At 27.9% G+C, this 27,766-nt stretch overlaps 1 protein-coding gene across 1 annotated transcript; it reads left to right on the top strand.

Annotated features, from left to right (window-relative positions):
* Positions 1-19,514: 19,514 nt before the first annotated feature.
* LOC135926750 (galactosylgalactosylxylosylprotein 3-beta-glucuronosyltransferase 1-like) lies at positions 19,515-27,766 on the top strand. Its single transcript, XM_065462681.1, has 4 exons — positions 19,515-19,769; positions 20,829-21,042; positions 21,126-21,202; positions 27,665-27,766. Exons 1-4 carry the CDS (start codon positions 19,515-19,517, stop codon positions 27,764-27,766), a joined length of 648 nt encoding a protein of 215 aa, XP_065318753.1.

Here is a 27,766-nt window from a genome sequence, read left to right as displayed (position 1 = left end):
AGGGCCTACAGAGCATTTTTTGGTCTCAAAGAATACCCTATTCTGTCAAGATTTTTATACCAAAATTTGACATCACAAAGTAACTTATCATATGAACCTAATAAATCATCAGCATAAAACTCTGAGATTTTTTTAATATCCTCTCGTTTTTCAAGTGTAATCAACAGTTTAGACTCAACCGGCAAAAGAAAATAAAAGCTTTTTAAAATATAATTATGACTAATAAATCTTTCTTTTAATTGAAATTAAAATGTATCGATAAGGGGAATAAAAATGTTTATTTTATAAAAATCCTCAATCGTAGATGCATCAATATTTGATCGATTGGATTGTCTAGAGACTACTCTAGGTTTAAAAATTTCAATTCCAAACATATTAGCAATCTCCTTTACTTTTTCATATATTTCATGAAATTTTTCATCCACATTCTCTCTGATATTTGTTGATATTTCAACAATATCCTTTGCTCTATTCATAATCTCCCTTAAATCCAAATCCATTTTTTGTAGCATTTTGCTAAAATCATATGTATAATTAAATAAAAAATAAACATATTGAATTGAAATTAAAAACTGTGGCTTAATAATAGCCTGCAAAAGATTTTCGGCATCTGCTGAATCTTTTTCCTTGCTTGATATATAAAATTCTAGTGCTGCAAAGACAACATCATATATTTCAATAAAGAGTTTCCCCAACTCTTGTCTTTCGATGAATCTAGTCGGACAAAATCTTTAGTTTTTTTTGGATTTTTTAAGTCATTATGATACGTTTGAATAAATAAATTCCTTTTTTTGGGTGGTGTGAAATAGCTGCAAACCAATAAATATAAAAATAATCAAATGTGTATATCTATTATTATTTATAATAAATTTAAAACATAATCAAGCGTTTATTAAGAATTTTTAAATTAAAATTAAAATTAAAAAATTTTAAAAAATAAATTTTAAAAATAAAATTAAAAAAAATTTATTTTTTTTAAATTTTTCATGGGGAAAGGGGGGGTTGAACCCCCCCCCCCTCCCCATGCCTACGCCACTGATTAGAATTGAATTTACTTGAATACTGTTGAGTTGAATTTAGAATAGAATGATTTGAGAAGAAACGGGAAATACAAAACATATGATAAAATTTTTATTATTATTTTTTTTATATTATTTTTTTTATATTTTTAAATAAAAATAAATAAATAAGTCTTGTGACATGACGTCATATAGATTTTATCCGAAACGCAAAGTGATAAAATAAAATTTTTCTATTCGAAAAACAATAGCACAAGCCATGGTAGAAGTGGGCAGAATCTTCAGAATTCTTTAAATTTGTCAAACCTGCCCTCAAGGTATTATGGAGAAATTTTTTTTTACAATAGCATTATATGATGATAGCCAGCTTCTATAAATATAAAATAAACATTTTAAAGCTAAACCATGATTATAATATTATCGAGTTTGATGCCTAAAAATCGTTACGATTTTGACAGTGGAGTAATGTAGATGGTATAGATAGTTATTATTTGATATTATGGAAATATATATGAATATATCGTGTTATATTATTTGTAATTCGTTTATTTATGATTAATAAAATATTGGGTGAGGTCAACTCCTAACAGCGATATATATAATATTTTATATCCTATTTTATGAATGATCATGGATGTATAAATATAAACGAGTGAGTTGTGAATTCTACTATGTTATCTGAAATGTGAAATTATCTCAAATATTATATTGGCGCAGTCATGGATGAAAATAACCTGTAATATGAATCTATTGGATGTTTTATAAAATAAATTATGGGGAATTATTGGAAAATGTCATGGTATGGTAATAATAAACTTAATTTGGAAAATATATTAATGGTTCTGATATTGAATGAATTATAATTGTTAACAAAGAAAAATTGATTGAGGAATGAATTTACAAATGAAAGAAAGTAATAAAATCATTTATTTCTGGTTAAAAATAAATGAAATTTAATATATAGATTCTAATATATATTTAATATTACATAACCATTTATCTTTAAAACATGTAAACAAAATATAAAAATAAAAAATGAATATATATATGTCGTGTATTGGGATATGGAATCATGTATGATTCGACCTTGAATCCCCACGTTTTATTTGGGATCTTTTTTTTAAATATATTTTTTTAAATATTTAAAAAATATTCCGAATCCCCATGAAAAAAAAAATAATATAATTACTTTTTCTTCTCTTTTTTTTGCGGCTGGCACCATAAAAAAAAAGAGAATTTTAAAAAAAGTAAATAGCATAAAATTAAGGCATATAATGAATGAAAAGGGATGAGGTTAAGACTTTTTTGTTTTAAAAAATATATTTATAAAAAATCCGAATTATTGCAACAATTATTCAATGCAATATGGCATTTCGTTGAACATTTAAGCAGGGACCCGAACCGTTATTTATAACGGTTCAGTTTGGTTACGATTCAGTATATAAAAAATTATAATGGTTACGTTTTGGTTACGGTTCTTGAGAAGAAATTTATGGTTCAGCTAATTATGTTTATAAATGTTCATTACGGTTAGAAATTTTTTTTATTGAAGCAACACCATCTTCTAATTTATTTTTATTCTATGAATTATATATAAAAAAATATATAAAATTCAAAATAACTCATTTTAAATATATATTATTTGAACTTATAAGTAATATATTTTCAAGTATAAATGGATTCCTTTTTGTTCGTTGTGACGGTAACACAAATTTTAGCTCCGAAAAGCCCTTTCCACAGAAACTTGTGTTGCGGGAACCGCCAGTACTATAAGAGCACGTTTATATAATTCTGGATATTCAAATTATTTCCATTTCTAAAATATAAAAACTGAACCGGTTTAACCGTTTTTTATAAAGGTTCTTTTTACTCAGAGTTGTTAAGGAGCGGCGCTCCTAAACACCCGGAGCGCCCCTCTTTTTTAAAATTGGGGAGCGGGACCGGGAGCTAGCTCCTTTTAGGGCTGGAATGGAGGAGGGCCGCTCCACCGCTCCTTTAAATTTAATGTATAAATTAAATTATTTTTTAAATATTAATAATATTTATTAATTAAAATTCAATAAAAAGAAATTTTATTTAATTTAAATTTATCCATTATTAAATGTTTAGCCGAGTATTATATTAGTTTTTCATCTAATCATTTAAAATATTAAACATCAAGTTTTCCTTTTTATATTGAAAATTTTTTGGAAAATCTTGTAAGTCATATTAATATTCATTTTATAGATAAATAATAAAAAATAGTTTTAGATATTATGGATTTAGAGATCATGGATGAAGAAATCGAATTTCTATTTCCATCATTTTAAACTTCTAAAAGATGTTGATCCAAATGATCAAACAAATTTAATGGCAAAGTATCTGTTGTGTTTAAATAAAACTATTTAATATTCAAAAGTGAGCAGCTTCAATCTAAAAAAGCATCTAAAAGTAAAAAAATCTTTCTTTTAAATACAAATTGATTTGGAAGATTTTTTTGGATTTTATGAAATTGATCATTAGGAAGATGATATATTGGACAAATATTTTTTAAAATACCAAAATTACTATTTTTGATAAATTCCCTGTATTAAAAAATATCTTTATAAAATACAATACCCCGCTTCCCTCTAGTGCTACTGTGGAGTGCCTATTTAGTATTGCAAAACAGGTATTAGGGGAGAGGCGTGGATGTTTGTTAGATTCTAATTTAGAAAATTTATTACTTTTAAAAGCTAATAAAAGGTTATAAATATTTTGATAGATCATTTAATATAAATAAAGCTTTTTGATAAAAAAGAATATGATTTTGTTTTGTATACCTTCTAAAAAAATGAAAATCAAAGGAGCGGTTATGGAGTGGCACTCCATTACTTGGAGCGGGAGCAAGCTCCTTTTAAAAATGTAGTAGCGGGAGCGGGAGCTAGCTCCTTTTGAGAAGGTAGGAGCAGAAGCGGGAGCTAGCTACTTTTAAAAAGGAGCGTTAACAACTTTGTTTTTACTCCTTCAAAAAATAATTATATCGGTTCGGTTACAGTTATGGTTCAGATATTTATAACAAAAATATATTTTTTTAATAAAAATATTTAAGGGGATTCGGAATCTTTGTTTTAAAAAAACAATTAAATTATATTTTTTTTGCCGCATGGCTGCCACCAGAAAATTTTATTTTTTAGAGATATTTAATATATATTACTTTTATGCTTTAATAAATCATAAAATAACTCGAAAAAATGGTTTTAATATAAATTAAATGTAATAAAATAAATATGGCAATGAAAATATTCACCCCCATTTACGCTTACCACTAAAAAATTTTCGATCCGACCCCCCGCTCACGAAAGGCAATATTTTGTTTCACGCCCAAAAATTCAGGGTGTTTTTAAATTTTTCAAAACTTTAATGCTATAATTTTTTACACTTTTTTGAATTTATTCTATTTATTTCTTTAATTCCATAATTCATAATAACAAAAAATAAGTACATATTATAAATCCAAATTTTTACTTAGAAAAAGAAGACTGTCTATTTTTTTTATTTCAATTGTGTACGTTCCTCTAATAGGCGATTGGCTACAAAAAATAACCTTTCACTAGAAGCTCAATTTGCCAGGGCTGACAATTTTACTCTCTAAATTTCTCAAAAAAAGGAAATAAATTTTCCTGCTTCCAAAACTTTAAAATATTGCCATTGTTGTTATTTGTTTTATTTTTTAAAATTTTATTTTGATAATATTGATATTTGTATAATTTTTTAAAAAATGATAAAACACTAAAATATTAAAACAACTATATAAAAATATGTAAAAATATATAAAATTACTAAATAAAAATATATCATTAATCCTTCTTATTTTTTTAAAAAAAACATTTTGATAATCTCAAATTAAATTTGTTCGTTGTTATAAATAATTTAGTTTTAACAATCTCTAAATGAGTCTGACCTTATTTGGCTCAACCTAAAGATACATAGTATTTTTCCTTATTCATAATTGATTTTTAAAAACGGCATCCAGAAAAATAAACCATAATAATTTTTTATATATTGAACCGTTATAAATAACGGTTCGGGGTCCCTGCTTAAATGTTCAACGAAATGCCATATTGCATTGAATAATTGTTGCAATAATTCGGATTTTTTATAAATATATTTTTTAATATTTTTAAAACAAAAAAGTCTTAACCTCATCCCTTTTCATTCATTATATGCCTTAATTTTATGCTATTTACTTTTTTATAAATTCTCTTTTTAAATCCCTTATTTTGGCCTTTTAATTATATGGTGCCAGCTGCAAAAAAAGAGAAGAAAAAGTAATATATTTTTTAAAACAAAAATAGTCTTAACCTCATCCCTTTTCATTTATTATATGCCTTAATTTTATACTATTTACTTTTTTTTAAATTCTCTTTTTTTATGGTGCCAGCCGCAAAAAAAAGAGAAGAAAAAGTAATTATATTATTTTTTTTTTCATGGGGATTCGGAATATTTTTTAAATATTTTTAAAAAAAGATCACGAATAAAACGTGGAGATTCAAGATCTTGAATCCCCAAGTTGGGATTCCGAATCCCACATGATTCCATATCACAATACGACATATATATTAAAAGTAAATGTATATTTTAAAAATATCATTCATTTTTTATTTTTATATTTTGTTTACATGTTTTAAAGATAAATGGTTATTAAAATAAATTTCTTAAATATATTAATATATATTTAATGAAGCTACTGAATTCCAGATTAATAATCAACTGTTTTTATTATTGATATATATTAAACATCAAATTTTCTATAAAAAAAATTATAACCGCCATAGAAATTTTTATTTACGTATAGAATGAGGTTCACCATCAGCAAGTAGTAGTGATAAATGGCTCCATCTTTAGCAAGTTTTGAGCTAACTCTTAAATGGCAAACATAATTTTTAAGCAAAAACTATCATCGCCTCGATAAAGTTAAAAATTTAGAGGATAGCTCAATCTTGAAAAAAAAATCAACTCGTGTCTCAAGGCTTAGCAAATTTTTTCGACTGTTAGGATTGAGCCGATTTAAAAATACTATAGGCAAGATATAGTTCAATTTTAACAAAATTTCTTAAATGTTTAAAAAGGAACTTTTTCATATAGCAGAATAAATTTCTGAGATGATTTTATAAAATAAAAAATTAAAAAGAAGGCGGGATTTGTTTATCAATTTTTTAAAAAATGAAGAAAAAATTCTGACCAGATTTAATAAAAAAAAAAATTTTAAGTTAGAAAAAAATAGATGAAATCTCATTAAATTCACTTATAATTTACCTTAAATTAAATCATAATTTACTTTTATTGAGAGTTTAGGTCAAACCCAAATCTAGACCTTCGGACCTGGGTTAAGGGCTTTTTTCTCTAACCTATACCGAACCATTATAAAGTCCCGATCCTTGTTTTTAATTATAATTTAAGAAAAAAGTTATTCTCAATTAATATATTTACGAAGACTAACTATTTAAGAGACGTGGAGGTGTAGATTTTTGACACCCAGCTAGGATTAAATTTTTTATAAACAAGCCCCAATTTCTCATTTTTAAGATAGCCTCGGATTTTACGGCCTGCTCTGAGCATGCAGATTTCCTATTTGTATAAAAAATAAAGTAATTATGGAAACTTAAAAATTAAACATATTTATAGAAAAAGAAAACTAAAAAAATTCTAATTTAATCATGAATACTCCTTGAACCACTAAAAATTGAATTCTATTCTCGATCTCGTCTCAAAAATTCTGGATATCCATTCTGATCATTCTAAATTTCTCTTCAGCCATAGCATCAATCAAAACTCATGATTGCGGGCGAAAGCATTCTATCCATTTAATCACTCCGCAAAACATCTCATTATCGTATCTAAGCGCAAGCGCTCTAGCTAACTCGAATAGCAGCAACGAAGATCAATCCCAATATAAATTTATCCTTTGTCGTCCATTAATTACTAAAATAAAAAATAATTTTCAACGACTTTTTTTAAAAAAAAATTATTTATTTTTCTTTGTTTGAGTTCTTTCCTTTTTATTAAAAAAAATAAAACATATTTATTATAGTTTCTTTCTTTCTTTCTTTCTTTCTTTCTTTCTTTCTTTCTTTCTTTCTTTCTTTCTTTCTTTCTTTCTTTCTTTCTTTCTTTCTTTCTTTCTTTCTTTCTTTCTTTCTTTCTTTCTTTCTTTCTTTCTTTCTTTCTTTCTTTCTTTCTTTCTTACTTTCTTTCTTTCTTTCCTTCCTTCCTTCTTTAAAAGCGATTTAAATATATAAATTATTTTATTTTAAAATCCTTTATTTTCAATTTTCAAATAATAAATAATATAAAGTATTAAAAAAAACGAAAATATAATATTTTATGTTTTAATATATTTAAAAATGTTTGAAAAATATATAATAATACTATATAAAAAAAAGAACGGAGATGGTGTGACGCAGGGAAACAAAAATGAAAAAGGGACGTAAGTGTTGTCTAGGATAGCTCTTTGGCTAGAAGACTACCATTGAAACTGATATAATTAGCTTTGAGAATCGCTATGGATAATCGTTGACGAAGAAAAAAACCCTCTCGAGGTTCTTCTGAGAGTTTGCTGATTTGTGATCCTAAGTTTTTGAAAAATGCTAAGGCGAGTTTGCCGAAGGTGCCAAGAGTGGTTGATATGATTGGGATGAAGCAATGATCGTTCATTATTTCTGTGTATTTAGAAGTCTTAAGTTGTTCCTTCTGGTCAAGGATGTTGATGGCGTGGTTGCATGGGGCCAAGGGGTCAATACAGGAATAGTCCCATACCAAAAGTTGGCCTCTCCTCCATGGGATTTGAGAGATCCCGTCAGGACGTTTACCGTCAGATCTAAAAAGACCCTGTGGTTCTAGAGTGGAAGGAATTTTGGCGGATTTCAGTGCATGTTGGATGATTGTATTACATTGCTTATGTCTGATGAATCGTCCATTGCAGGAGCGACAATGTAAACTATGTCTACCCTTCGAGTCAACTGGCGAGTTGCACCCTGAGCAGATGTGAGGGTGAGTGATGGAACAATTTAGACGAATGCCGATGGCGTGGGTTAATTCATTGTTGGATAGTTGAAGCTGAAGATTGGTAGATGGGATGGCCTCAAGAAACTCATGTCCCGAACCATTGAGCAGGGAAGAGAATAGGGTGCGGTCGGTAGATTGCATGCTAGATAAGAGAGTTTCAACGCAGCGAGCAACCACTGGTGCATCCCAGTCTTTCTGTCTATGGGTTGTGGGGGGATGAGAATCAGCATTGATCCTTGTTTTCCAAATATCCATAGCCACGATTAAGGAAAGGTCTTCTTTAGAATTATGGGCGGTGGTTATTGGCTTTGTCAAGAGACTACTCGATATGAAAGTAGTTATTGCTAAGTCATGTGGAGATCTGATGCCGAGACCACCAAATTTGGTTGGAAGAGTTGCTTGGGCCCAAGCGGTTTCGTTGAATCTGATATTTACTATTTTTTCGGTTAAGTCCTTTATTCCTTTTTCGTAAGTTTGGAGAGGAATAGGATATTTAAAAATTGGTGTTGACCGAAGTGCGTAAAGAATCCTTGGTATAAAAAATAAATTTTTTAGCAAAAAAAAGGACTTGTGTGATGGAAGAAGTGTAAAGATGTCCTCCAGTTTAAGGAGTATGTCAAGTGTGGAATGAAGAAAGGTGCTTATTGCCTCGTGTCCTCCTACAGGCGATCCTAGATGTGTTAATTTAACGCTTGATGTGAATTTGAAATCGTGAGTGTTGGGAGCATTAGAATTTAAATGTGAGAATTCAGATTTGCTCTGGTTAAGCGAAAGTCCAATGGCTGTGCCCATTTCTTTAATTATGTTGACTGCTTTGGCGATTTCACTACAGGGACCACTCAAGATTCCATCATCAATATACCAAGCGTGGAGCGATAGAGTACATGAAGAGTTTATTGATTTTATCATGTCATTGATTCCGAGACTAAAGAGAAGGGATCCGAGTGGGTCACCCTGTTGGATACCCTCGACAGAAAGTATCTTTTCTTTGTTGAATTGTAAGATTGTTGGTGTTTGGTAGCAAGAGAAAAGAAATTTGGTGTAAGCGGGGAAATGGAAGCAAGTTGAATGTAGGAACGTGTTGCGCGAAAGAGTGTTGTAGGCGTTAGAGAAGTCAATTTTTACTAGGGATTCGTTTTTTGGGTTATTTTCAAGGTGAATTCTTGTTAAGTGCACAGCAGCTTCACACCCACCAGGTATCCCTACACCAAGTAGGTAGGGGCTTAGAATGTGTGCGGCATCGTGTTTGATTCTAGATGCGATTAATTTAGCGACCAATCTACGGTAAGTTGAACCAATGGCGATGGGCCGAATGTCCTTGTTTGGTTTTTGGAGTGCGATGAGTCTGGCACCGAAGAGTAAATATTTTAAAAAATATTGAAAATATATTTCAAAATATACTTAAATTATAAAAATATTAAATAAATAATATATCATACCAATGGCAGCAATATTAGTTATATCCCTTACATAAATATTGCAATGGCAGCAGTATAAGTTATACATTTTAAATAAAAAAATATATTTCTCTCATTTTCAAATTTCTTAAAAATCTTAGAAAAATTATTATTTTATCATGCTCTTCAAGATATTTCCTTTTAAAATTAAAATATTATTTCTGGTGGTTGTTCTTTATTTGATACTGTACATGTTTTATATCATAATGATTCATTTGGGAAAAAATATTAAAGGTATATATATTTATTTTTATTTTTTAGATTCCATTGAAGATTTCAATTAAATTTAAAAATACTTTTTTTGTTTATTATTCAATGAAAATATTATTACATCGACAAATATTTTTTTGTATTATCCCAAGCCTAACATTAGTGCTGCATTGATATAAAGAAATCGGTTATCATAATTTAAAATGAAATAGGATATAAACTTTGAGGGGTTCGCCTCTAAACCTCAATTTCCAGGTCTTCGGCAGTTCCTCTATGAAAAATTATGATTAGATATTAATTCTTTTCCCATGGTTATTTTTATTTTGCTTCATTAAATATGTAATATCTTTATATCATTTCGGTAAATTTGGCAGAACAATTTGAAGCACTAATTCTAAAATCTATGCCAATGTTTCATCCTTTATTAGTGTCTATAATTGCTTTAACAAGTATAGTATAAAGGAAAAAATTAGTAGTATATAACAAAATTTTGGCAAACCCTACAATTCAAAAACAGCTGAAAACATTGATTCTAAAAATTTTATTGTTAAATCCACGAATAAATATAAAATTTATATGCTGGCCGTTTTCTGGTTTGTCTTACTTCTTTAAGCTTATTTCTATTTAGCCTAGGCTCAACATTGAACTAGGACACCTTATTTTGTTAGGTGTTAAGTATGTACTTTAAATAAATATTTTGTTTTGGAAAGAGTCACAAAGATACATTACCTTAAATAGTCTCTTTTATTAGGGTGTTTAGAGGAAGCAATATAGATGAGTAAACAGATTACTGTTTAGAAATAAAACGAGCCAAAATGGCTTTAATACTTAATTACATATTATTTTAATCCTAGACACTATCAAGAAAAGTATTATTAGCAAAATTAGAAAAAAATTAACATTATGCAAGAATGGAAAATATATAAAAGATCTAAATATCTGATCTGTGAATAATATTTAGAGCTAGTATTTATCAATTCCACACAAAGAAACCGAGTTATAAACAATTGAAAACTGTGATTAAACGCTTTAAACCTAATGTGAGCTAAAATTTTGAAAACACGAATTCGTGAAAATTAGGGTCGGACCATTGAGTAGTGCTCTCTATTAGTACATTTTATTAGTTTATATCTAAATTTGGTATGATAGTTTAAAGAGAAAAATATTATGTAAACAAGAAAAAAAATTGTAAAATTTAGTCATCGATGCCAGAACGTAGATATAACAGATGTTCTAAATATCTGTTTTACGTTAATATTGAGTGCCCTACTTATTAATTCTTGCCGGAGACAGGGTATATATTGTAAAAAATTTCAGGCCAGATCTTGCAAAGTTAGGCCCGATGCAGATCACGATTGTACCTACCGAGACGACTCGTCAACGGGCTTTAAGGGCCGTTGTACTCGTAGCCTATATATCTATATTAGAAATTAGAGATCGCAAAAATTGTGTTCGGCCGGGCTTAATATTTTTTAAAAAAATTCTTGTCGGGTAGGGTCGGACCTTGGAAATTTTTAAAATATATCTAAATTTATCAATTTTATGTTGAATTTTTAATATAAAATAAAAATATTTGATTTTATTTATAGAAACTAAACGCCATATAACATATATCTTTTATTTTGAGTAATTATAAAAATTAATTTCTATATATAAATAATTTGGAGTCGAACCGGCTAAACTTTTTACACAATATTTCGGGTTCGGGCGGGGCTAGCAAAATTATTTTAAAGAAATTTAAGGCCGGGCTTGGAAAATTAGGCCCGATGTAGATCACTAGTAGAAATTTATATATAAGAAAAAATATCTGCTTTTTTTTAATTTAAAATATATTTTGAGTTATGAAAAATATATGATGAAAGTTTTATCATTTTTGTGATGTTTTAGCCTATAATTTAGATATTAGTCAAACATTTATCAATTTATCACAAGAATTTGGAACTACAAGATTATTTAACTAGTCTAGAAAATGAGTTTTATTTATTATTTTCGCCTTATAATTTAGAGAGAAAAGATGTCTATTTTTTGAAAATAAGGGCATTGGATTTTTCTATAGAAAAGTTTTGCATGTTCTAGCTACGAGCACATCCAGCAAGCGTATATTTTCTATGGCTGGGCTCACCCTGAACTCTAAATGGTCATCATTATGTGTTATAAATCTAAATAAAATAATATTTATACATTATAATTATCAGTAGCCCCTAAACTTTCTGAGGGATGGAAGCAAAATACCCCTCTGAAAAGTTCCCCCCCTCTAAAAAATGGTCAATATTTTTTGACACCCATAAATTTTAAAAATAATTTTTATTGCAACAATCTTTAATATATAATATAAATAAAATTAAAAAAATATTATTTTTAAATTAATAATTTAGATATTGGGGGAAGAAAAAGCGAAAGAATGTATAATTACATCAATATTTATTGCAGAGACCTTCATGGGCCTTAATTTTTTGACCAAGTCTGGCCCAGACCCACAGTAAAAATTATTTTTAGGCCCAAGCCCGGCACATATCTAATGTTAAAAAAAATTTCCAAGCCCGACCCAAGCCCATAATATTCAAAAAAATTTCCCAAACCCGGCCCAAGCCCATATCCAAAAATTTAATTTTTTTTATTTAACGAAAATAAACAAATATATTTAGGCAATCGTTTTGTTTACAATATTTAAATATATTTAGGCAATCGTTTTGCTTACAATACTGAAATTTATTATTATTAAAAGAAAAAAAAGGCAATATTTCTTTAAATTAGCAACTGTTTTAAATAATCTAAATTTAAATTAAATAATTTTAGGCGCAAACCCAGCCCAAGCCCGTTAAAAAAACTTTTTTTTAATACAGGTCCGCTAGGAAATATAATATTAGGGCCTGCGGTGATTTATTGTTTAAATAATTTTTTTTTCTTGGATAAAATTAGATTTCTCTCCTTCATGAAATCTTGTGCTTTTGAAAAAACATCCAAAAATTCAGTGTTATTATCTATTAGGATTTAAAAATAATTAAAGACAATAATTTAAATTATACTTCTCAAATTAATCAGACAATCTTTTGCCAATTGAATTTGATTTGTTGCAAACCCTATCCTTGAAATGGTTTGCAAATTTTGTACAAGCCAAACTTGTTATCTCAATATTTTATCCAAAACACAATGTGATAAAATAAAATCTAATTTTTCTATTCTAAAGACTAGTGGAAGCGACAGGATCTTTAAAATCCTTTAAATTTGTTAAAGCTCTCAAGGCACATAAAGTAGAAAAAAATTTACAATAGCTTTATATGACGATAGCCAGCTTCTATCTAAACAGATAAGATAATATTACCGAGTGGTATTCTTGATGCGTAGAAATCGTTGCGATTTTGTCAGTGCATTACTCTGACATGCTTTGAGCACTTCATATCTTTTAACACCATTAAAATATATATAATTTGGCCTAATATTCATAAAACATTTCGTAATTCATTTATTGATTGACATAATTGAACAATGATTAAATTTAATCGATGACAATAGCACCAAATAAAAGCTGCCTTTGGCGCCTCCGCTCTAATCAAAGCCTGCATTCCATTTATTCTTCCACTCATGTTTGAGACACCATCATAACTTTGCCCAACTAAGAATTCAAGAGGTCATAGAGCCAAGTTTGGATATTATATTCTTTTTAATATCGAGACCAGTTGTATTTCCCATACAATGTATGTCTATCAGTCAGTTTTTCAATGGGCGTGGGCGTCTCACTCACTATTTTCATATATTACTATCAAAGCTATTGCTTCTGATTTCGAAACATAATATGTGCCATCAACTATGATTGAAAAGCAACTGTTAAATTCAATCTCATTTTGAACTTTTTTTATAACCATATTCATGGTTTCAATGAGAATATTTATGTTATTATGTGATAATAGATTTAAATATAATTTCGTTTTTAATCCTTTATTTTGTTGTCTCCCAGTACAGGTTTAGAATCTGCAATGAGTTTAATAAGGCCCATCATATTGCCTTCTTGTTGCCTGTTCCACCAGAAGGCTTGGTTACGAGATATTAAATAACCTAGACATCTTATTATTATTCTTATGATAGAACGGTCATTATCCACACATTCTTTCTGGGGTATTATAAATTGTAATACGGAATTTTTGTTGTGTGAAAGCCTTCCCTAATCGGTCATCATATGTGCCTGTGAAGATTCATGCACAATAATATCACTATTAAATTTCATGATCATTAAAAGAGTCAGATATTAAATTTTCTTCTAACACTTTTATTTTTTTTGGTTATTAATTTTAGGCATATTTTGAAATTGGGAAATAATTTATGACAAAAAATCTCGGATAACAACCTAATTTACTAAACATCGACCAAAATAAAATTTCCGTCAATACATATTAAATTAAATAATAAGTGGGGGGGGGGGGGGTCTTATTATTACATACATAAACTAAAAATAAATTGTTTACGGATGGATGTAGCAAAATAATAAAAAAATTAAATTAAAAAAATTTTTTTTTTTAAATATTAAAATAAAAAATTTTAAAAAATAAGTACCCCCCCCCCTACTCAAAATTTTAAAATAAAAATTCTCAAATTTTTAAAAGCAGTTGCTTCCCCCCCCCCACCCGTTGTTGGGACTACTGCTAATTATCTATAATATACAGGCGCGTACGCAGGAATTTGGTTTGGGGGGGGATAATAAAATTTTTAAAGAAATATTATGGTTTTTTTTAAAATATCAAGAATAAATTTATTAAAACTAATAATTGTTTATAATACACAATTTTAAATTAATGTGAATTATAAAAAAATTATATGTATAAACCGTCATATAAAAAAACTATAAAATAAATGTGAATTAAAAAATATTAAACGGATATAACTGGCGGTATAGAAAAACTATAAAATAAATGTGAATTATAAAATATAAAGTATATAACCACTATATGAATTACAGAAATTTGAATTTTTTGAGCCTTTAAAATTTATATAATAATAAATGTTGGAAATATAAATTAATACACAAAAAGGTTCTAGGCATAATTGTATTTTGTATGTTATATATTTACATGTAAAATCCAATCTTCGTTGGGATTGAGCTAATTTTTCAATTATCTCATCCTTGCTTGTCGTCAAATGCCTCTGAATATTTAAAAGATCCAAACCTTTCAATCTACTTTCAGAAGTTGTACTTCTTGGTATGTTTTTCAGAGACCTGGGGAACTATTTTAATTTTTTAAATATACCCAGGCCGGGCCCGAATTTTTAAAAAAAAACACCCGGGCGGGGCCTGAAAATTTTTTTAAAAAAATATCCGGGCCGGGTTGTATATTTCAAAACAGCTTATATTTGAAATCGTTATTATTAGCTATAAAAATCAAAAAGAAATATAATTTATTTTAAAAAAATCCGGGCCGGGCCTGAAAATTTTATTTTAAAAAATGCCGGGGCGGGCCTGAAATTTTTTTAAAAAAAACCCAGACCAGGCCGTAAAAAATGTTTAAAAAAAATCCGGGCCCTGCCATGAAAATGGTACCTCTGCAGGGCTCTGTTTTTCTTCTTAAAAAAGAGAATATTCCCTCATTAGTTTACTAATGGGAAGAGTTGCTAATATATATATAAACCCTTTTAATACATTGGGAATATAATCTAAAATGTATTTGAAATTCAAAGCATCCATAGCATTTTTTGGGACTATATCAATCATAGTTAAACATTTAAACATAGTAAAATCTAACAAAATTTTTTTTTCTATCACCATCTGAAAAAGGTTGGGAAGGGTTTTGTGGAAGTAATATCTGCAGATTGGTAAGCGCTGCATGATGAATTAAAAACCATTCATTTATTTGGGTTATAAATGTATCTAAGAGAGAGAACATTTGTTTTATAATATTCTTCTACTGATCCTATATTAATGTTTTAACGATGAGCTTGCCTTGCTGCAAGTCGAGGGAGACAAATATTAAACATGTATAGCACTGCATTTGACTCAACAATAAAATATGAAATTCTTCATCAACATTAGCCCTAATTTTCTTGATTTCTAATAAAATGCTCTCCGCTATTCTCATCTTATTAATCAAGCAATGGCATGTTTTTGAAAAGTATTACATACATTCTAATGCGAAAAAAATTTTGGAATAAGCATTGAATCCAATAATTTTCTTTCTTCTGAAAAAATATTTCTTTTAGGCTAGTATGATATTTCAGTAATAGCAAATAATCGGCTCTTCTAACTCCATAAAAGCTGTTACTGCTTGATGGCGAAGACTCTATCTCGTTGGACAAACTTGCAATTTCTTTCTTCCTGTTGGACAAGGAGTTTCAGAAATAATTAATATTTGACTTGAAATTTGAAAATGGTAAAATATTACGCCACTAAAAATTTGAAAATACACGCCGGAAAACTTGAAATCGAAATTAATTGATAAAATAACTTAGTAGGTGAATGTGATAAATAAATGTAATTAAATATTTAATATGAGATAGGAATAAATATTAACAAATATAAATTAATATAAACAATAATATTTTTGAAAAATATATCCGGCATCTGCATTTTTTGGCTTTAGAGGGGATTTGTCCCCTCCCCCCCCCGAGTACGCGCCTGATAATATAATATATGTCACACTTTCATAATCTATAATATATATTTGAAAAATTGTTAATTTTGAAAAGTGTCTGTGGCCCAATCGGCAAGAACGTCGCTTACAAACCTGATAGACTTAGGTTCGAATCCCAACAATGTATTTTTTTTGATCAATCTATCTATCTATAATACATATAAAAGCCGTGTCACAGTATTTAAAAAATCATGAATTTTGAAAAGCGTCTGTAGCCTAATCGGCAAGAGCGTAGCTTACAAATCTGAATTTTTTTAAAATCTAACTTGGTGGTTTAATCCTTGGGGAGTTGATAATATCTATAACATATAGTCACAGTTCACAACGTAATAGCCAATATTATTCTTTTAAACCATATCTTATTCGGTCCAATAATAAACCATAGCTTATTCGGTCCAATGATAATATCACTTATCAAACATTCATTTATTTAAGCTACCATTACATATATACTAGAATTCTTAGTGTCAAATTTGTAATTTGTTTATTTTTCATTTAGACAAATTTATTTTTTGACTCTATGGCCTAATCGGCAAAAGCGTCACTTACAAATCTGTTGGATTTGGGTTCGAATCCCAGCAAAGATCATTTTTTTTAAATCCAACTTGGTGGTTCCATCCTTGGGGAAATGATATATAGGAAGCCGGACTTGATCACGTGATTCCATTATAATATCCTCTATCTATATATCTATAATCATAGGTCTGCAATTTTGCAATTTGGTAAATCAATGGGTTATAATGTCATCTGATTATATATGATATTTTTAATGATGATTATACCCAAGATACCTCACCAGAAGACAAAAAATATAGCCTAACCATTTCATCAGAGGGTTAATATTTAGATTTTCACAGTATCAATGTTTAAATTATCAAATATTTCTTACAATAAAGATTTTATTGAAGAATGGATATATTAAAGTTTTACACAATAATTATATATCTTTTAATTGGGTAATTTTTATGAATAAGTAAATATTTGCATTTATATGATTACTAACTGATAAATCATCAAGTTTGACAAAAAAATAAAATTTTCTCCTTAATTTGATGATGGATGAATTAAATTAAAAGCCATGCTTTATGAATTATCACTTTTATGAAATATCTTAGGTCTGTAATTTTGCAACTTGGAAAATCAATGGAATTTTTATTATGGAAGCAGATTTTGGTTTTGTTATTTAATAATTGCCATTAGCATAACTGATATTTTTAAAATTTTGCCATTATTAGCTTCGTATAGGCTATTCCATGTTATTCATGCAACTTTCAACTGAATACCTCTCTTATCTTTTCTGAAGATGCCTTTTTGCATGCATTCCATAGTTTTGTATATTTTCTCATCATTTCATAATTGTTGAATATATATTATTCATATAACTTATTATAACATTTTTGATTAAATGTATAACCTTTTTGTTTTACTTATATATAATTTGACTATGATTGAATTAACCTCCTATTATCTGTCAATTTAGAATATCTTTTTATTTTTTCTATTGTAATTTAATAACAAGATCTTAAATTTAATTTTATATTTTGTACCTAAGTATTAAATAACAATCTGTTGGCTTTGGGTTCGAATCCCAGCAATGCATTTTTTTGTTAATCTAACTTTGTATACTTTTTTTAAATTATATTAATTTCCTTATTTTTTTAAATGTTTATTATTTATGTAATCAATTCTGATTTGGACTTATTAAAGTCTTTTAAAATTGGCTTCAAGAAATTGAAAACCAATTATTATAGGAAGAACATCTCAGATAGTCCCATCATCAAAATGCCAAATAATTATATCCAAATCAAATTTAGATTTAGATAATGGATGTGATATGAATATCAAGGTAAAATAAACGAGGACGTGTGCTCCCTGCTGGATCCTTTTGTTAGAATCTATGACATGTGGGCTGAATAAAGTTTTAATGTTACAGTAAGTCTCTAAGAATTTTGAATAAACAGAAAATTTGGGATAAAAACAATTTATGAAATGTTCACAAAATTTGCTATTGAAAGCATTTTTAAAGTCTACTTTGATAATAGCCATGTTAGGAGGAGGATTTTGGAATACAAATGGCATTATGCCTTCTCCCTTAACACCAAATCTTAATTGATAAGTATACTTAATAAGTTAAGACCCTGGGTTTTGAACCATGGCAATTATCTTTGTTAATAATCTTCTAAATAACCCATTGCAATGGGGTGGATACCAACACAGTTTTGTGAGATAATCAGGTTTGCCCCCATGATTGATTCGAATCTATTATAGCAGGTCCTTTTTTAAAAGAGTATTTAGGAAGATTTTAAAAGCATTTAAATGATTCTTTGAGAAGAATGTAGATTTTATACAAAGTGAGAAAAACCATTGCGTCTGGATGTGGAAAATTTCTTTAAGAATTGATAAATATCATAACTCACAAATCATATTTTTTTTATCCATATTTTTCATAATATATTTCGCCTTTTCTCTAAAAATTTATAGAAATCTTGGAAGGATGAATATGGATAATCTATTCCTCTCATTTGACTATTATTCTGATTCATCGTCAAATGAAGGTAAAATTTGTTATTTATCCATACGGAGAAAATTCTGATTACCCGTCATTCTTGACGGGCTATCAGCTAGTAATTTAATAAAATCGTTAAATTACAATTTAATTCGAAATTTGCATTAGTTCAAAATAAAAAACTCGAAAATATTATTTTAGATTATTGATGAAAAAATTATCTGCCAATACCCATACAACTTTGGGCCTTTCGATAGAATTATTATATTCGCTTTTTATGTATCTTTTTTAAGCTGGTTATTGTCATTTAAACTTGATAAATTTTGTTTAAAAAACTCTAAAGGGTAAGGGAAAATATGGAGGTGCTGGATGGGAGCGTAACTATCATATTATAATTAAATTTATAAAAATATATGGTACAACGTATAAAGGCTTGATGTAGGCTTGGATTAGTCTATACGAAATACCATGGTTAGATTAATATACGAGCCATTATCTATTCAATAATTATAATAAAGATAGATGTGCTACATCCTATTTTTTTAATCCCTCTTCTTATAAAAATTGATGATGATAACTATTGCAGGATTTAACTTCCAAACGATTATGATAATTGACTCAACGAAGAAATAAAACATATAAGATTAAAATACTATTTTTTAAACTCTTCTACAATCCAATGCATTTAGATTCGGTTAAAGCCTTAGTTGAAATAACGGAGAATTACTCTTTACCCGTCATATATATAATTACTCCTACGGCAAATATTATCACGCAAAGAGCTCACCTTACTAGATTAGCGCAAACACTGGCTTTAGTACTTAATGTGAGATGGATCGTTGTAGAAGATACACATGAGCCTTCATCTAAAGTTGAAAAAATTTTAAGATATTCTCATCACCCTTATGCCCATTTGTGTATTCACAAGGAATATGTAATTATTTGGAATTCACTTATATCCTTTTTTTATTTTTATCTATGCCTATTCTAATAAATATATATTACTTATTTCTTTCTTTCTTTCTTTCTTTCTTTCTTTCTTTCTTTCTTTCTTTCTTTCTTTCTTTCTTTCTTTCTTTCTTTCTTTCTTTCTTTCTTTCTTTCTTTCTTTCTTTCTTTCTTTCTTTCTTTCATCTTACTTTCTTTCTTTCTTCTTCTTTCTTTCTTTCTTTCTTTCTTTCTTTCTTTCTTTCTTTCTTTCTTTCTTTCTTTCTTTAACCTTTTACCTTATCTTATTAATTCATTCACATCATTCTCATGGCCTGGATCGAAAACATATTTTATTTCATAGGCTGTAGTCATATACGAATTATATATTTATATTAAATAGAAAAGTTCTCTAATAATTCCTAATTAAAAACTCTTTAAAAAAATTTATATCTGTAGAATAAACTCTAAAAAATAATTATATCTGTAAAATTAAGAATATCATTATCTTCAATTAAAAAGAATGCAAGCCTTGGTAATTACAAAGGATCCGCACAAAGAAACCTAGGTATAGCATGGTTGAGAAATGTATTTGATGCTGATCAGTTGTCGATACCTATTTCGATTAGTTCAAAATCAATATCAATGAATGGGTTGAACCAAACATCTCAAGCTTTTTACACACAAATGGCATCAAAATTTGAATACATGTAACACAAATATACTAATCCCTTCGATCTATAATTTTCAAAATATTTAAGCAATAAGAGTATTTGGGAAGATAATCTGGATAAAAAGAATGGTGTAGTTTATTTTGCGGATGATGACAATACTTATTAACTGGATATATTCAATCAAGTTTATCTCTTTTAAATTAGAGAAATATAAAAGAAAAGAAAGAAATTAGAAAGAGAATAAACCTTAATTAAAATCATTCGCAGTGAAATAATACCCTACAATTTTTAGTTCTATTCTAATATAATAAAATTTTCAAAAATAAAATAGAAATTAAAAATAAATGTCAATTTATTCAAGTTATTATAAATATTTTCGATATCGAGTTTAGATGAGATATATAAAGAAGGTCGGGGTATGGCCAGTCGAATTTGCTGGTGGAGTGTATGCGGAAAAGCCTTTAGTGAAGGAAGGAAAAGTGATTGGCTGGTCAGTTGCTTATGCAAAAGAAAGACCTATAGCCACGGATATGGCTGGATTTGCTATCAATCTTAAATTGTTGTTGCTAAGTAAAGATATTTACTTCATCGAATTGCATAAGTCAGGTTTAAAAACATTATATTTTATATATAAAGAGCCTGAAAGAGAAAAAATTATATATTATTTTATACTAATTTAATTTACTTAGGTTTACTCGAAAGCAATTTTGTCCACGCATTAGTAGATATGGTTGATTTGGAACCACTGGCAGACAATTGTACTAAGGTTATGTTCTGATATAAATTACGATGTTAAAACAAAAAAAATTTATAATCACAAGAAATTTAGTTTTTTCGGGCATGACTAAAATACGCGTCCCCGGAAACTACGCGTCTCTGGTCAAACGGATTTAATTTATATAATATTAATAAAAAATCTTATTTAGCTTTATAAGATGAGTTAAAAAATGTTTTTTATGATTTAAAAAAAATGATAACTTAGTAAAATTTTTAAAAAATTATTTTTTTAAATGAAAAAACTACGCGTCCCTACGCGCCCCCGGTCAATATACAATTTTTTTTTAAAATAAAAGCAGATTCATATTTAGTTCATTAAATGAATATAGAAAATGTTTTTTATGATTTAAAAAAAAATGATTACTTAGTAAAATTTTTAAAAAATTATTTTTTTAAATGAAAAACTAAGCGTCCCTACGCGTCCCCGGTCAAGATACAGTTTTAAAAAAAAATAAAAGCAGATTCATATTTAGCTCATTAAATGGATACAGAAAATGTTTTTTTTGATTTAAAAAAAAGTGGTAACTTAGTAAAATTTTGAAAAAACACTTTTTTTCTTCATTTTTTGACTAAAATACGTGTCTACGCGTCCTCGGTCAAGATAGATTATTTTTATAAAAATGAATGTAGAATCGTGTATAGTTTTTCAAGGAGATTCCGAAAATGGTATTAATAATCTTCTTTTTTATAAAAAATTAATTTTCGAAAATTTTTTTTTTGACTAAACTACGCATCCTTACGCGTCCCCGGTCAAGATACATTTTTTTAAAAAAAATAAAAGCAGATTCATATTTAGCTTATTAAATGGATACAGAAAATGTTTTTTTTTATTTTAAAAAAAAGTAGTTACTTAGTAAAATTTTGGAAAAACCCTTTTTTTTCACATTTTTTGACTAAAATACGCGTCCCTACGCGTCCCAGGTCAAGATAGATTATTTTTATAAAAATGAATATATAATCGTGTATAGTTTATCAAGGAGATTCAGAAAATGGTATTAATAATTTTTTTTAAAAAAAATTTTATATTAAAAAAATTTCCAAGCCAGCTTCATACACATAATAATAAAAAAATTATTAATACCATTTTCGGAATCTCCTTGAAAAACTATACACGATCCTACTAAGTTACCACTTTTTTTTAAATAAAAAAAAACATTTTCTGTATCCATTTAATGAGCTACTGCCTTTTATTTTAAAAAAAAATTGTATCTTGACCGGGGAAGGGACGCGTAGTTTTTTAATGTAAAAAATTAGTATTTTAAAAATTTTGCTAAGTTACCACTTTTTTTAAAAATAAAAAAAAAACATTTTCTGTATCCATTTAATGAGCTAAATATGAATCTGCTTTTATTTTTTAAAAAAAACTGTATCTTGACCGGGGACGCGTAGTTTTTCATTTAAAAAAATTATTTTTTAAAAATTTTACTAAGTTACCACTTTTTTTTAAATAAAAAAAAACATTTTTTGTATCCATTTAATGAGCTAAATATGAATCTTCTTTTTAAAATAAATTGTATCTTGACAGGGAAGCGTAGGGACGCGTAGTTTTTTCATGTAAAAAAATAATTTTTTAAAAATTTTACTAAGTTATCATTTTTTTTTTAAATCATAAAAAACATTTTTTAACTCATCTTATAAAGCTAAATAAGATTTTTTATTAATATTATATAAATTAAATTCGTTTGACCGGAGACGTAGTTTCCGGGGACGCGTAGTTTCCGGGGACACGTATCTTAGTCATGTCCGTTTTTTCGATTACAATATAAATTAAAGTTAAAATTATGGCCGTTAATTTTTAAAGGCATAAATCCTATTACCATAATATTTTGCAAATTCTTAGAAAATGAAAATAGGAATTGAATTAGTTAGCGTGACATTCAATTCCCATAACCTCCGGATTCTGGTAAAAATATTCTAAGAAAAATCCCCCATCCCCTAATAAATATTCTAGGAACTCCCCCCCCCCCCAGAAAAAAATACCAGAGAATTCATTCATAAAAATATATAAACCAATATAAACCGTTGTTTTTAATATAGAAATAGAAATATTGGTAGAACTTCTATATTCTCCTTTCTGGCATGATTAATTTTGATAATTATATATTTTTTACCAATAATTCTTTTCCTCTTTGAACCAACTACCAATGAGAATAAAGCAATAAAATATACTACAAAGCACTAATTAATGGTTTAGTATAAGTTTCAGAATTAGTGCTTCCAAGAGCTTGGCTCACTTTACTATAGCGTGATGTCATAGTATTTATTTTGTTTATAACTCAGTTTCTTTTTGTGGTTCTCATATTTGAGTGAGGAATTGTAAGTACTAGTCAGGCTTTATATTAGCTCACGCCTGATATATAATTTTTTATATTTTCCATTTCACTACGATGGGAAATTTTCTTTATACTGTCTACCATAAGGATTAATTTAATATACAATTATGTTCTAAATATTGATAAAATTTACTGAATAAAAGTCCTTTTTTAATCTTAAGGTTGGCCAAAATCTAGGCGCGTACGCAGCGAAACGGAGAACAGGGAGACAAATCACCCCCTCCCCAAGCCAAAAATGCAGATGCCGGATATATTTTTCAAAAATATTATTGTTTATATTAATTTATATTTTATAATATTTATTCCTATCTTTTTCTTTTTAAATATATATTTAATTAATCACATTAAGTTATTTTATCAATTAATTTCGATTTCAAGATTTCCTTGACGTAATATTTATCTATTGTTCTCAAATTTCTAGTGGCGTAATATTTATCTATCATTTTCAAATTTCTAGTCAAATAATAATTAAGGACATAAGAAATTTTTTTAAACATATTGATGATGATGAAAATCTTAGTCATCTTATAAAAAGGCACAAATAATTTTATAACATTTTATAATTAGCCTAGAAGAAAGACATACACTTCTTAAAAAGTATTAAAGATACCTATGATAAATATTTTATTTAATAATAGATTTATATTCCACCCCTCAATTTTCAATATCCACAAACTTTATGTGCTAATCGAAAGTTAAAATTTCAAAACAGGTATTTTAGTAGATGGTTATGGCTAGCATACTCTATCCGAGACATTTAAGCTTATTACGAGATATGTGTCCTGTTTGGCCTAAGATAAAGAAATTTAGTTAACCTTAACAGTCTTGTTAAGACTCCATTCAACAAGTGCACAGACGCTGGAGAAATCTTTGACAATCATCAACAAATTATCACAAACGCTATGAACTGATGACTTCTTCAAATTAATTCAAAGTGGGAATATGATTCCCATTTAATTACATATTGACAAAAAGGATTAAAATAGCATATGAAAATAGATGTAAGATCAAACAAACTATTGAGAATATTTTATATTGTGTATTGCAGGGCCTAGCATTATGTGGCCATATGGATTCAGGATACTTGAATTTCATTAATAATGATAATCAAGGTAATTTTCGTGATTGTAAAAATTAAAGAATTAGGGGATTCTTCATAAATGGAAAACCCCTAGCGACAAAATATTTTAAACAGAATTATTTCTGAAACTCCTTGTCCAACAAGGTGAAAGAAATTGCAAAAAGCTTGTCCAACGAGATGGAGTCTTCGCCAACATGTAGTAACAGCTTTTATAGAGTTAGAAGAGCCGATTATTAATGCTCTTACTGAAATATCACAATAGCCTGAAAGAGATATTTCCTCAGAAGCAAGAATATTATTGGATTCAATACTTATACCAAATTTTTTTTCTCATTAGAATGTATTAACAAATTATTTAATTATACCTATTTTATGTAATACTTTTCATAAACATGACATTGACTTGATTGAGACGATGAGATAGCGGAGAACATTTTATTAGAACTCAAGAAAATTAGGGCTAATGTTGATGAAGAATTTCATATTTTATATGTTATTGTTGAAAAAGCAGAGCTATCTAATATTTGTCTCCCTCGACTTGCAGCAAGGCAAGGTCATCGTCCAAGCATTAATATAGGGTCAGTAGAAGAGTATTATAAAATAAATGTTTTTATTCCTTTCTTTGATACATTTATAGCCCAAATAAATGAATGGTTTTTAATTCATCAGGCAGCACTTACCAATCTTCAGATATTACTTCCACAAAAGCCTTCCCAACTTTTTTCAGATGGTGATAAAAAATAAAATAAAATATTTAGCAGATTCTTATCATGAAGATGTTATAGTATCTTATGATGCTTTATTAGCTGAATGCCAACTATGGTATAAAAGATTAATTATGGTTAGTCCCAAAAAATGCTATATGCTTTGCATCATTTCAAACATCTTTTAGATTATTTTCCCAATGTATTAAAATTATTATATATTTTAGCAACTCTTCCCATTAATACTGCAACTAATGAGAGAACATTCTCTTCTTTAAGAAGAATATAAACATACCTAAGAAGTAAAACTTATGAAAGTTGATCGAATGGTTTGGCCCTTTTGAATATTCGTAGGCATTTACGCCAAGCACGGATGAGAAAATTGAAAAATTAGTTCAATCCCAACGAAGATTGGATTTTACATTATAAATATATAATAGGCTTCTTAATAATATTATTTGTGCACATTTATTTTTTCATGAATACTATATAAGTTATTATACAAAATACAATTATTCCTAAGAAACTTGTGTATTGATTTGTATTTCCAACATTTTTTTTTGAAAAGTCCATTCTTCAAGAGCGTATAGAAAGGGAATTAAAGATTATTCTATCTGCTGAATATTATCAGCTATACTTTATATATTTTAAAGGCTCAAAAAATTTAAATTTCTATTTTGGGTCATTTATTTTATAGGGATTAATATGCTGGTTATATCCATTTAATATTCTTAATTCACATTTATTTTATAGTTTTTTATATGTCGGTTTATATATTAGTTTTTTATATTAATTTAAAATTGTATATTAGAAGTAGTTATTAGTCCTAAATTTATGTTTGACATTTTTAAATAACAATAATTTTATCTTAAAATAATTTAATTACCCCCTCTCCCCACAGAAAATTCCTGCGTACGCGCCTGCCAAAATCTTACTAATAATTTTTTCCTTTTTACTGGCTACTATACTGGTTAAAACATTGTCATAAATTATGGCTTGTTCAACCAACTTCAGTGGAGATTAAAAATAAATAATATATAAGAATTTTATAGTAGGGTGCCAGCAGAAGCCTGGGAAAACGAGGTTGAGGTCAAAGTTTTTTAACACCCCCCCCCCCACCCCATTGGAATTCTGGTTACTCCACTGCTGGTAGCCCTCAAAGGTATTAGTAAAGCACGAAAATTGGCCTTGATTTTAGAATTAGTGCCTCTAATTATTTGCCAACTTTAATTTTTTAAAGATATTAGAAAATTAAGAATATAGAAAACCCAAATGTAGGTTCCATTAGAAATTAACCTTTTATTAGTTCAAACGCATTCATATGAATTCAGATTACTCGTTTCCTTCTATATTTCTAATAAAAAGATATAAATTTGAATGAATGCGTTCTTCGCGTGATCTAAGAGTATAATATTGTATCAAAAATTAATTTGCATATTTTTTTAGAATCCTTTATCTAGATTCTAGATCAATAATATAATGTCATTGATGTAGATACTAGTCTCTTTATGGAGAGATGTTAAGTTTTGTATCAAAAAAACATAATTGAATACGCCCAAACCCAAGAATGATAATGACAAAAAAAATTTTTATTGTACGAGGATAATATAAATTTTAAATGAGTGTTATTGCATTTAGAGAATTATTAACAGTACCCTATAAAATGTTACAAGGCTTAAAATTTAATTTCCTGGTTATAAGCATTCCTAGTTTTTGGCTCAAGACAAGCACAATATGTTAGTTTACATTAATATGATATTTGAAATCATTTAGAGGCGTTATATTAAAACAGAACATCTTTATAAAATTAAGAAACAAAATTTTAAACCAATGCTTTGTTAATAACTCAAACCAGCTCAATTGTATTTTCCCCATATGACACTATGAGGCTGAGTAATATCTGAAACATTAGCTCTACCTCCAACTTTTAAAAACAATCCCCCCCCCCTCTTAAAGGTTGCTTTAATATTTAAGTTGTTAAAATATGGCGATACATATATTATACTTTTGGTTGGGTAATTACTATATTTTTAGCCGTAAGCCAATTTTTAGCCTGCTAAAAATCGGTTAAATCAAGTTTTTAGGCAAAAACTAACACATTGACCTTGAGATTTATTTTTAAAAGAAAGAAGCTTAAATTTGAAATAAACTAATATAAATATTAAAACGCCGTAAGTTAAAGTATTTTTTCGGCAGGCGCCTGAAGATTGAACCGAATTAGCCTACATTTAGCCATTACCCAACTATAATTATATAATATAATGTAATTAATTTTATAATAGTTGATAATCCTCAATTCACTTAATTTTTAACACTTTATTTTTTAAATGAAGATATTAGTATGGCACACACAAACACGGCATCCAAATCTTAATCTAGAATCAAATTTCATAAAAATGTACAATGTATCATCAAATCATGATATTGAAATTTAA

This window comes from Gordionus sp. m RMFG-2023, chromosome 3, assembly GCF_954871325.1.
Source record: "Gordionus sp. m RMFG-2023 chromosome 3, tfGorSpeb1-WG-v2, whole genome shotgun sequence".
Taxonomy (NCBI): Eukaryota; Metazoa; Nematomorpha; class Gordioida; order Chordodea; family Parachordodidae; genus Gordionus; species Gordionus sp. m RMFG-2023.
Note: the sequence above shows the minus strand (reverse complement) of the source record. Positions and strands in the feature narration are given on the sequence as shown.